The sequence below is a fragment of the Ammodytes marinus genome (assembly GCF_949987685.1).
Source record: "Ammodytes marinus genome assembly, chromosome: 11".
Classification (NCBI taxonomy): Eukaryota; Metazoa; Chordata; class Actinopteri; order Uranoscopiformes; family Ammodytidae; genus Ammodytes; species Ammodytes marinus.
The window spans coordinates 19,341,623-19,354,717 of NC_137215.1; the positions used below are offsets into that span (position 1 = coordinate 19,341,623).

Consider the following 13,095-nt stretch of genomic DNA (forward strand, 5'->3'; position numbering starts at 1 on the left):
ATTGGAACCTGCATCGGCACAAACAGTGCGTGGTGAACATTGAGTATTTGGGGAAACCCACAAGCCCTGGTAGGGAGGGCATTTACCTCCGGTAATGGGAAAGAAGAGTCTTATGTTGGACTGAACAAAATGTAAATCAAAATATTTGTCCAACATATGGTTTAACAACAACTTGACAGTCAAAGATTATAACGAGATAACGTTCTATGATCATTTCATAACCATACTATTTTGGCTGATATGTGGTATCAGTGTTGCTGAAGTCATTGGCACTACAACACCTCATAATCTACCAACAATGACAAGTGGCAATGATGTGTTGGTGAGAACCAACAGCCACAGCTTGGCAGCCTACATCAACAGGCAGAGAGGTGAAATCCTCCACCCTTTGACCATACTCTACAATACACAACATTGCACACAACAACAAGGACTGTACCTCTACCATCTGAAAAAAGGCCCAAGATCTAGCTTCTAATATCGGTCATTATGGATAACTTTAAAGTGATAGCAAATATAGTTTTGCAGGTGGTGCTTCAGCTGTCCACATGGTTGTTTGTGTCTTTGTCTGCTTGCATTTTGGTTGTGATCAGTCGGCCCTGACCTACAGTCAACCCTCTTCTCCAGTGGGCGTTCCCCCCGGGAGCAAGGAGAAATGCAGCCCATAGAATGCAGTTACTCAGTCACCTGCACATGTAGCTTTTGCTGTCGACCACCACAGAAACCGAGGCACTGGTACATACTGTATAGTAAACATTTAAAAACTGTGGGATTTTATACATGTCAAATTGATCCATCAAAGATACGCATTTAAAAATAGTAACGCAATTAAAGTGAATCAGTTTTTGTATGGAATTAATTGTATACGTTTTGTTTTCCTCCCTCTTCTTATCAAAATGCTATAATAATCAATCAATCAGTGTTTGTACTATAATGGATTGTGTTACACACTATTAGACTTTATAGCCTACTACTTTCTTAGCAGCGATAGAACTACTGCATTGGTCAAATTTGTCGGAATATTCTTGGCCCTCAACAAGTGGTAATAAAAATGATTCTGTCTGTATTTTCCCTTTTTTGTCAAAGGGGTTTGAAGTCTTTTTCAAGTGCAGCTCTCTGTCCTCTGATTGACGTCACGCCCGGCCAGGGGTTCACTCTAGAATAGCTCTCATGGCTAAGTTAGGAAACTCATAGCATACTGAAGGAATGTTTGAAACAACAAACAATGTAGCTGGCTGTAATTTCTTTCTTCACTTGTCCAAAGGGGTTCGTTTCAAAAGAGGATGGGCTCGAGTCAGCACTTGAGCGGTGGACGTTTCTAAAATCTGCCCCAGCTCTACGCACGGTTTGATCACATGAAAAGTTCCCGAGGAGATCTGAGGAGTGACTGTTCTCGTGCAGCGCTTGACGCATGTGCGATGAAGAGCTGCTCGAGCTGTGTGAATGGTTTTATTTTCACCCCAAGTAGCACTCGCAGACTATAAGTCCAGAACCTGTTGTGATTGGCTGATGCAGTCATTTTTACTTCGGTCGTCTACATCCAAAGACAATAGTCATATGTCTGCTGTCTCTCCAACAGCCCGAAATCACACCAAGAATTTGCACTCGAGGCCACAAAAGTTTGCCCTTGTCAAGTTAAATTAATACCTCTTTTAATTATGCCTTGAAAGGAAAGTTGTTTTAAGAAGATGTCTCCCTGCATCAAAAGCAGTGGAAATATTAATAAATAATGTAATGTACATTAATGCTTTGAGTTCTGCATATGTTTGCATTTGCAATTTTTCCATTCACCTGACTACAGTTGTGAGGACAGCATATGGTTTGGCTGACTTGCTGCGTAGTGATATTGTGCCTCTGTGGCTTAACCTGTTGCCTTTCAGGTTTTGTAATGCAGACAAAGAGGATTGTGCACGTGTGCTCTTTTTCAATTATTACTTCCTTATTTGAATAGTTACACAGACCCTTTTGACAATTTGAAAAATTATTTTGATCACTGGCACATTGACATTGGCTCTTGGAGTGGAGATATTTCCGGGATGATCTAGTGTCAATTCACCTCCTCCTATTGCTTCACCAGCTTATTAACACAAAGACAGCTTCATTCAAATCCTATTCACTAAGCACATAAAAATGTCCTCCATGAATGGACTAAATAATGTTGTTAAGGTTTACGAACATTAGCCACCATAAGCTACTTGTCATACAAGACCTAGTAAGCCAGTGGCAACATTTCTACTATCAACAAGGCTTTGTTGGATAATGTAGGCTAATGATGCCTTTTTAAGCTTGGTAATTGTTCATTTATAAAAAGGAACATTTTTAATTTCATCCTTTATAAATGAAATCTTATAGCTTTAAGACAGACCCTGAAGTAGCCAGCTAGCTATCTTCAATGATGTGACTCAGCAAAAAGTCTTACGTTTGTATGCTACACAACTTATCCAAGTATCTTCGTTTCTCATCCATCTGTAAGAATATCAGATCTCATCATACAATTGAATCTAGCTTTGTTTCAAATTCTTTTTTTAACACTGTGTTTTTTTCTCTTTGCAGATGACACATCAGCTAATGGCGTCAGCAGGGTAGGTTTTTGCTTACTTTGATGTGTAGGACAACATATAAGGCATCTGTAACTTCACATGTTTTACACATTGTCGATATTTTACTACTGTATTTCGGTGTCCCTGCATAATACCAAAGCTCACTTTGGGAATTATTGAGTTCTTACCAAAGGATGGACACTATGGCTGATCTAATTCAATGAGAGCACAGGACTCAACACTGTCCTTCAATTATTGCACAAATGTCCTGATGTGCGTCATTAAGATGCAGATTAACCATGCTCTTTGCCAACAGTGTTGTTTGTCATTGTGCTTACTTGACATTTTGACTTTGTCTCATTGACTTGTAAACTATTGAAAGGATGAAACAGCTTGCACACAGTGTGCACTGATATTCTTTTTTACCAAGATATTTGTGATGTTACAGGAGTTGTCCTGAAAGGGCCGGCTCTGTGAGTCCTCAGGTCATCATCAAATAGACAATTTAAAAGAAAATATAGAAACCACGTGACGTTTTTTGCTGCACAATCGCTTTAGCTTTACACGCGTCATATGTGAGGCAGGAAAGTTATTGAAAGAGTATATCCCCTGTGCTCCACATACGTATATTCTCACCTTAATCATATTGCCACCTTGATGCTCCTCTGAAGCCAGATGTCAGCGCCCATAGCAGGGCCCTGGAGCTGGGTAGAAGGAACTTCACACACATATACAGGGAAGAAGAAAAAAACGAGGGCCACTCGACCTCTCAGTGCGTCATCCATACGTCTGTGCAAACAGGATGTGGGCGGACAGAAGGCATCCCGTTGGGGGAGGCCACTCTTCCTGCGCCACTCTCCCTGCCGTCCTGTCCTCACCCTCTCTGCAGGCGCAGAAATAGATGGCTCTCTCTGTCCCAGTACAAGGCAGGAGGTCTGCCGCTTACATAAGCAGACTTTTAGGCTGAAGCTGAGCAGCACAGCCTGCCAGGGCTTTAATCAGAGCTGCGGGGCTCCGGTGGCCTCCTCTCGGGACTGCGGGGGGATCCCTGGGCTAGAATGCAGCAGTGAAGGGGAGTGTAAGGGTTGGGTGGAGGCTAATGTTGTGATGAATGACTCAGTCATTGTGAATGGCAGAAAGATAATCGTCAATTTCATTCCAAAAAATAAAAAAGATCTTCCCATTTGGAGTTAGTCGCTATACTAGCTGCGACGGTAACATTAGACCGGGTGCAGATCAGGATGCAGGTTGCTGTCACATTTTTCTTTGTCGTATAGCGCATGCTGAGTTTTGAAATTCAATCACAGTGTTCAATGCGGATGCTGTGGAGTTTGCAATTTCTCTCTTTCTTGTGTCCAGCAGTACCAGGACACAAATATGCAGGGTGTGGTGATCGAACTCAACAGCTTCATGGAGCAGCGCTTGGACACTGGAGGAGACAACAAACTCCTGCTCTATGAGTTGTGCAACATCATCAAAACAGGTAACATGATACGTTTTATTGATTCTCCCAGCTTCAGCTCACATTACACTGGTGCTGCAATCCAAACGTGACACATACTGTATTTACATTTTATGGGAAGAAATAAAAAAAAACATGATAGTATGAGACTAGGGGGCCAAATACTCTACAGAACATTAGCAGAAAATGTCTTTCTGAGGAGTATAACTCACTGTGGGGACCCAAGAGGAGTGCATTTCTCACACCAATTGAATTGCCCACTGTGATAAACCCCACCCATATTATATTCCTATAAGAATAACAATTATAATCTGTATAATTTACTGCAATCAATACATTCTTTCAAAATGATCAGACATTACATTTACGATTGTCGATTGTTCATATGATTCCACTTTCAAGCAATTTAGTTTATATGTTATAATTTAGTTGATAAATTGATAAATGTAAAAACACCAGGGACAACAATCAAATCACGACTTTCTCATTTTGACCCTGGCAAAGTCTGATATGTTCATTTTAGAAATAGCCCCACTACACATCATCTGTTTTATTACTCACTGATGCTCCATCAGTCTCTCTGATGTCATAGTGAATGGTAACATGACCCAGATATTAGTATGAAATGGGACTGGAAGAGAAAGGAGGACTGGGAATGTGATGAACCGGATGGCAGTTAAAGCGCTCGGTCAGAATACCCTCGTTGTTATGTGGGATGGTGTTAATAGATTGTTATTAGGGTGTAACTGGACTGATGCCTCCATGTCACACATTTCTTTTGAATTATACCTGCCATTTACCCATTGACACATACATATTAGAGAATGTAACTTGGGAATATACATTGACAGCTAATGTTACTGTACTGTACTGTATTTAAAGCACATGTGACCTGTGTGTCTCTTATCTCTGCAGCGACAAAAGCTGATGGATTTGCACTTTACTTCTTGGGAGATTGCAACAATGTAAGAGCAAAGGGCCTTTGCCGAATACATTTTTATTTGATAAACTGATGCAGTTGTGTGCGTGTGTTTGACTTTTTTTCTTTCCATTTCTGTTTTCTTTCTTTGTTCTTGTCTATGCTTCTCAATAGAGTATATGTATGTTCACTCCAACGGGGGCCAAGGATGGCCTTCCAAACCTTGTCCCCTCCGGCCCCATTGCATTTGGGACAACCGTCGCCGCTCATGTTGCCAAGACTCGCAGAACACTGCTAGTAGAAGACATCATGGGGGTAATGCTGTTTTCTTTTCACCACACATTTGTTCTCCTCTAACATTTCTATCAGAGGCCCAGTGTCCTGCTTTGAAATTCAAGAAAATGTCAGCAATAAGCGCTTTGTGGTGGAAAAATAAATAAAATTATTAATAACTATAAAAATTTAAAAAATATATAAGTTAAAACTCTTTATTTAAGTACCCCAAAAACCATGCTGTGGGGTTCTGACATTTATCTTACATTGTGACCGTCCTGCTGACCGTCCTGTGTGTGTGTGTGTGTGTGTGTGTGTGTGTGTGTGTGTGTGTGTGTGTGTGTGTGTGTGTGTGTGTGTGTGTGTGTGTGTGTGTGTGTGTGTGCATGTGTCTGTCTGTCTGTCTGTCTGTCTGTCTGTGTTTTTGCAGGACGAGCGCTTCCCCGAAGGCACAGGGCAGGACTCAGGGATCCATGTTCACTCTGTCCTGTGCCTCCCCATGCTCACTGCCATCGGGGACCTCATCGCCATCCTGGAGCTGCATCGGCACTGGGGCAAGGAGCCCTTCAACCTCAGCCACCAGGAGGTCAGTCTGACCCAGACAAAACACACCAAGAGGGGGAGGCTGGAGCAAGGCTCACAGAACTGCACTTAGCCCTGGTATTCACCTTCATCTGGATCTGTTCAAGATCTCTGTTAGATTTGTGGGGTTCCGCTTGGTCGTGGAAATATACTGAATATCCTCGCATTTTTGTATCCAACGAGTTTCCACAAGGTGCTAATAGTAATACTTTTCCGTAAAATTGCTATAAAATGACAGTAACATACAGGTTACTCAGGGCAAGTATAGCCAAAGTGAATGAACTTTGAAGAAGCTTCACATTTAAAACTTTCCATAAACAAAATCATGTTTTGACATATTTAAAAGGATCCCCTGCTTTTGTCTTTTCTTTTTAAAGCATTTTGTATATTTTTGAAAATTGTCGGCTAAATGTCAAATAGGTGTTTCTGTGAATGAATTGAAATTTGGGAGGCAGAAAACATCCTGGTATAACTGACTTGAGGGATGTCTAACTTTGTCTGTATTTCGTGCTGGGTAGGAAGTGTACAGATTATTTATCTAAGCTTTGTCACTGAAAACATCTGCTAGGAAAGACATTGAGCTTGTTGTGAGAGTATGAGAGTGAACCAAAACTGTAAAGTTGCCGGCCATTTAGGCAAACAATGAGCAGAATAATGAAATTCGGACACAACCGTATTAACAAGTGTGAAACTGCGTCCCAAGAATGGCTCTGCATACAGTATGTAGGTCAACTAGCAGTAATAGTCTCTCTGTTATTATGAGTCTGGAGCCGAGCAGATTATTATGTTGAAATATACAAAAGAGGAAGTGTAATAAGAACTGATTAAAACCTCGAAAATGTGTGATATACATTGTGTTGTGGTTTTGATGGAGATGTGTTTTAAAGCTTAACTTTCTCTTGCAGGTTGCGACAGCTAATTTAGCGTGGGCATCAGTTGCCATTCATCAAGTGCAGGTGAGCAAAATTCCACTCAGGACGGGTTTGAATTTACATAATCACATACAGTATTGTAGCCAAAATACTGTGCTTATGTATCGCCTCCCTAAAGATTTGACTGAAAGTAACCCGTCCGTCCCACTAATTATCTGATCTTGGATAACTTTGTTTTCTCTCTGGTTCGGCACATGGTGTTTTCAATGGGGAAATCCACTGTGTACAGGAACTGGGTTGTCACTGGGCCCAGTCCAATCAACTAAGCCATAGATTCAACACACAGGTCCCGGGAGACGTCATTATGCCCCAGTGCTTTTTTTTTTACAAAGAGATAGCATAACACCTCAGAGAAGCAACGTCCCTATGCAGCACTGGCCACAGTAGACCTCACTCTGCAACAAACTGTACTCCTGGGTTAACTGCTCGCCGCGAAACACTTTGTTGTTACTGAAACTCATGAAGGGTGGCCCACAGTCGATGCACAGTCGGCCAGTTTTGTTTACAGTACCCTCAGGATCCTGTTATGAAGTGTGTGTGTGTGACACGTGTGAGCGGAAAGGTCACGACCCATTTGTCTTTGTTTTTTAAGGTGTGCAGAGGCCTCGCCAAACAGACTGAGCTCAATGACTTCCTACTAGATGTGTCAAAGTAAGAGCATGCTCTTGGGACAATTAACTTTAAATGAATGCTGATGATAAGGGATGTAAAAAGAAATGTAATAATAATAATTAAGACAGAGGCTCTAAAGTGCATTAGTTCTACTTTTCTCATTTAAAGTCAAAAGTTAAATAAAACTGTTTTTCTGACAAAATAAAATTCAGTGACTGCATTTTTAGGCGACATAGCTTTCATGTCTTGAATGTGAACGTCATCAGAGCTCTCCATTTGTCAAACATCTCAATGCGCCATTTCTTCTTTTCGCACAGAACATACTTTGATAACATTGTGGCAATAGATTCTCTACTTGAACATATTATGGTGAGTGTGATTTCTGCAAGTATGTGTTCATACACATTGTGTCTTCAAGGCTACACATCCTGGGAGTGTGTGTTAGGTTATGTGTGTTTAAAGTAGAGTAGTAATTGCTGCTGTAAGACTGATACACCCAGGCCATCTCCATACCTGAGGGGCACTGCTAATATTTCCTTTCAATACATGTTTGTCTGCATTAATAACATGTAATAATTATACTAATACTAATCATATTCATTGTGATAGATACATAGACATACTAAATATATGACTTGGCTCAATCTAAAATAGGACAGTTTTTCATCTTGCAGTGTGTTCTCCACTTTGCAAGTCTTAAAACAAATGAGATCTACATGAGTGTGATATTCTTGTTTCTTTTAGGAAAACCCACCTCTCTGTTTGTATGTATTTCTTTGCCTTGTGTGTGTTTTAAATTCCACAACATTTAACTGTTACATCCAAAAGAAACAGCTAAGTGTCAGATTTAATTTAGTTCTTAGACAAAATTGTCAATGTCCTTTCTGTTCCTTGAAACTCTGGATGTTACTAAGAAGGTTCTGTCCATGTTTTTTTTCTTCCTTTCTTTGTTTTATTGCAGATATATGCAAAAAACCTGGTGAATGCGGACAGGTGCGCACTCTTCCAGGTAGATCACAACAACCAAGAACTTTTCTCTGACTTGTTCGATATTGGGGAAGAGAAAGAAGGCCGACCTGTCTTTAGGAAAACCAAAGAAATTAGGTGTGTAAGATTTGCCCTTTTCACTCACAGTGTGCCAAACAGTATACTAATTTAATTTTTCTATATATTTTTTAAATTTTTTAAAATTGTCTCACACATCCAAAGGTTGGCTTTCTGCTCCTCGAAGGCATTTTATCCATAGTGTACAGTGAACAAGCTGTACACTGTGACAATGCTTCTAATAAAATAAAGTCAATGTAAAAATAAAGGAAGGTTCGAATTACCTTGTACCATTTTTAGTTACTATGGAAAATAATAATTTGTTCTAAAAATGGTTAAAAACACAGTTGACACAAATACATGCTGTTTGTGAATATCACTTTCTAAAACAGAATCTCACATGGATTTTCTTTTTATTGATATATTATTGATTTTTTTTAAGTTAATGTACACCAATCCATCAAGCAGGTACATAGCCTATTTAAGAAGCGTTAATGGGATATTCAGGGACTTAACTCTCGTCTCCTCTCTGTTTTCTCCCCCTGTAGGTTTTCTATAGAGAAGGGAATAGCTGGCCAAGTGGCTCGGACAGGGGAAGTCTTAAATATCCCGGATGCCTATGCAGACCCGCGGTTCAACCGGTAAAGTCTCACAGACTCTATGATAAGCCATTTCCACTGGTCTCTTCCATCACGTATTATAATCGAAAGTCGGATTCACTTTCTTGAAGTTGTACAATGAATTGTAGACGATTCATCTTCAGTTGACACTGTGTTCATCATTAAAGAGGCCATTGGTGTAGATGATGAGTCTTAAAAATGCTGCGTTTTCTACTGCACTGTACTGTGATTAATTTCAAACTGATGTCTGGTATTTCTGAATGTCTTGTCTTGTGACAGAGAGGTGGACCTGAAAACCGGCTATACCACGCGGAACATCCTGTGCATGCCCATCGTGAGCAGGGGGACCGTTATCGGTGTGGTGCAGATGGTGAACAAGCTATGCGGAAGTGCCTTCACTAAAACGGATGAGAACAACTTTAAGATGTTTGCTGTCTTTTGTGCTCTGGCCTTACACTGTGCAAATGTGAGTCAACCAAAATCAGCATTTCAAATATTTTTAACGACTAACAGATAATCTCCCAACAGCGAGAACATGAAATGACAGAGGCATTTCTACAGTATTTGTCTGCACAAGCCTGCTCTTGATCTTTCGATGCGGAGGAAGATTATGCTGTGAATACTAAACCCTTATTTGAAGATAACTGCACCTTTGACTGCACTGTCCTAAATTCACACTTTGTTTTGCTTGAAGGCTTGTTTGAGCTGTTACTAGGCTGCAGGGTTTCCCTATTCGTCAGAGTAGTCATTTTAAATTTCTCTCCGAGGTTGACAAATACAGTGCCAACAGCTTCTATTTGAAGTACGCATCGCTCCAAAATATGAATAAAAGCAATTTTTTTTTGGCAGTGCTGATGATCCCTTACGTGGAACACACACAGACGTTTCATGAATCATGCAAACATTGGAAGCCTGTGTTGTGCGCTTGGCCTGTCTGTCTGTCTGACTGTGTCTATCTATCTGTCTGTCTGTCTGTCTGTCGGAGCCTCTCTCCTCTCCATGGGGTCTGACTCACTCACCATCATCTCGTGCGACAAACTTACGCAGGAGCCGCGTCACAAAGTTGGTTTTAAAATTGATGAGGCGTGTTAATATTTTAAGACATGCGGTCTGCATCCGTCCACCGACAGGATTTATGTTTGGCTGTAAATTATGCCTTAACGTCTCGAGGAAACTCACTTAGGCCCCGGCTTCCTGATTTATGGTGCTTTATGGCGGAAGGTGTGAGGCTTGGCTCTTATACCTGACTCCTATATTTCCGCCTGTCTGGTGAAAGGGGACAGGGAGAGAAACCAGATATTATGGAGACACTTTCTGGTGACGCGCAGCAGACATAATGTGATGCAGCCGGACTGTTGCGGATAAACTTAAACTTTTTGGAAAGAATTCCAACAGTGATTATTAAAGAATTTTCGACAGAAGACGTTCCCACTGCATTTATAGCACTGGAGTGTTCATCTCTCTCTCGACAGTTTGAAGACTAATACCTAATACTATAATATTAATAATACTATAATACTAATACTAAGACCGTTTTATTTCCCCCTGTGTGTGTGTGTGTGTGTGTGTGTGTGTGTGTGTGTGTGTGTGTGTGTGTGTGTGTGTGTGTGTGTGTGTGTGTGTGTGTGTCTGTGTCTGTGTGTGTGTGTGTGTGTGTGTGTGTGTGTGTGTGTGTGTGTGTGTGTGTGTGTGTGTGTGTGTGTGTGTGTGTGTGTGTCTGTGTAGATGTACCACAGGATCCGGCACTCTGAATGCATTTACAGAGTGACCATGGAGAAACTGTCATACCACAGCATCTGCACGTCGGAAGAATGGAAGACCCTCACCCAGCTCAACCTCCCCGCGCCCATTTATAAAGAGATCGAAACGTGAGTCCCGTCCAACAGCAGTAGATTCAGAGCGTTATCTCTGCTCTCACCCTGAGTGTAATTGTGTAATGTCTGTGAAAGGGACTATATATGACATAGACCAGGCTGAAGGGATGAAGAAGAAGCTCTGTACCTCTTATGGCTGGACAGCCTGTCACCTTAACACACCCAGACCTCAGACGTTCTCTTACCCTCTCTCCCTCTCTTTGTGTGCTGCACATGCTAATTTAGGACTCTTTCTCCCTCCAGGTTCCACTTTGACATTAATCCCTTTGAAGAGATCTGGCCTGCTGTCTTTATCTACATGGTTCATAACTCCTGTGGAAAGACCAGGTGAGGTGTGGACTAGGAACGTGACCATGTCTGTGTCAGCTCTTCGTCAAAGCTCGCGGTGATAAAAGGTTAAATCGTACTTTTTCTTCTTCCACGTCTATAGCTTTGAGTTGGAGAAGCTGTGTCGGTTCACCATGTCCGTGCGGAAGAATTACCGGCGTGTGCCCTACCACAACTGGAAGCACGCGGTGACGGTGGCGCACTGTATGTACGCTATCCTGCAGAAAACCTCTGGGATGTTCACAGAGCTAGAGGTTTGCTCCTTACTGGGTCTTTTAGCCCCTATAATCCACAAAATCCTTCTAATTTTGTAATTTTGGGAGTTAGTTGCATGATAGTTAGCATCTGTAAAGAGTTAGTTATTTATAAATCCAAATGAAAGATATTTTGATAGTTTGATCACCTCTACAGAAATTCGGTTTAGATGAGGCGGGCAATGCCCTGGTTCTTATTACACAATAAGTATTTTGAACCAATCATGGCAGTTCTGTCCCCGAACGTTCTTTAAAAACAATGACTGCTGGCATGGAGATTGTTTGATACGGCCACTCTAAAAAAGTCCTGTCAAACAGTCTAGACAATGAAAAACAAGACAAGTTTTATAATATTTATGAACATTTACTTTCAATCTGATTTTTGTAAAAAATTATTGAGACACCCAACTTTGATATCATATATTGATTTTGACTATTTTAGACAAGGTCTACAGAGGCAAGAGCCGAGGGTTATGATTTATTTTTAATTGCTGTCTTCCCACTCTGCTTTACAGAAGAAGGGTCTGTTGATAGCCTGCCTGTGCCATGATCTGGACCATCGGGGTTACAGCAACACTTATCTGCAGAAGTTTGACCATCCTCTGGCGGCTTTGTACTCCACCTCCACCATGGAGCAACACCACTTCTCTCAGACCGTCTCCATCCTACAGGTAGAGCTCCACTATGCCAAACCTACTGCACATTATCACAACCATATACATGTTTTTCTTTAAAATTCTAATATTTAGTATGAAATGAGGCACTTTCCATTACATAGGTTGACCTTTTCATCATCAGCGGATAAACAGAGGAATAAAAAATGGCACACTGTGTCAACAAACAATCAGCAAAACTGAAAGCATTTCACAGTTTGAAACCAGATAGATGTCCTCTTAAACACAGTAAAACTTTTGCAAAAACACATACATTCAAAATCTGTATTATATATTTATATTTACCACACAACTGACTCAGAGGAGCAGTTAGTCTTCCCATTAAAACATAAATTTTACTTTCCTCTCATTTCTGTGCATTCGTCCTGTAACAGTAGTAGAATACTTCAATTACCATATCATTTCTAGCCAACTCCTGCTCACATGATAGACACACATGCTGCATATCCCAGATCAGTTGAACAGGAACCATTCGATCTAGTGCCCTCTTGTGCACCATGTTGGATCTGCTGGAGGAGCAGCGCTTGGAACCCTGCAGAGATATTGAATGTGAACATTTGCAACCCTTGTCTTTAGTTCTAGCTGAGCTGAACGCCTCATAAGTGGAGCTTTTTTGCTTTTTTATTGATCTCTTTGTTTCTCATAGCTGGAAGGGCACAATATTTTCTCCAACCTGAATTCCAGCGAGTACGAGCAGGTGTTGGAGATCATCCGGAAGGCCATCATCGCCACCGACCTGGCGCTGTACTTCAACAACCACCAGCAGCTGACGGAGCTGCTGACCGCCAGCTCGCTGGACCTTAGCAACCACACACACAGGTCAGGTCACCACTCGCACTATACTGTCGCAACCATGGCTATAGGGGTCTCAGGATCAAACCTGCTCTAAATAAGCATCAAGCAGAGAGAGAAACGTGGACCTGTCCTGCAGCATATAAACAGAACATTGAGTTTCTCCACAGCGCTTTAACCAGGTTCTTTG

General features: G+C 41.3%; 1 protein-coding gene across 1 annotated transcript in view; it reads left to right on the forward strand.

Annotated features, from left to right (window-relative positions):
* Positions 1 to 13,095, forward strand: part of pde10a (phosphodiesterase 10A) — a gene marked incomplete at its 5' end in the record, with an annotated part of 65,007 nt that overhangs the window by 46,654 nt on the left and 5,258 nt on the right. The window contains 16 exon segments of the mRNA XM_080037206.1: positions 2,554 to 2,582; positions 3,900 to 4,023; positions 4,918 to 4,967; positions 5,096 to 5,236; positions 5,625 to 5,780; positions 6,682 to 6,732; positions 7,301 to 7,359; positions 7,638 to 7,689; positions 8,282 to 8,424; positions 8,913 to 9,005; positions 9,264 to 9,450; positions 10,710 to 10,852; positions 11,102 to 11,185; positions 11,289 to 11,439; positions 11,955 to 12,110; positions 12,760 to 12,932. Of these exon segments, the coding sequence (XP_079893332.1) occupies positions 2,554 to 2,582; positions 3,900 to 4,023; positions 4,918 to 4,967; positions 5,096 to 5,236; positions 5,625 to 5,780; positions 6,682 to 6,732; positions 7,301 to 7,359; positions 7,638 to 7,689; positions 8,282 to 8,424; positions 8,913 to 9,005; positions 9,264 to 9,450; positions 10,710 to 10,852; positions 11,102 to 11,185; positions 11,289 to 11,439; positions 11,955 to 12,110; positions 12,760 to 12,932 (1,792 nt within the window).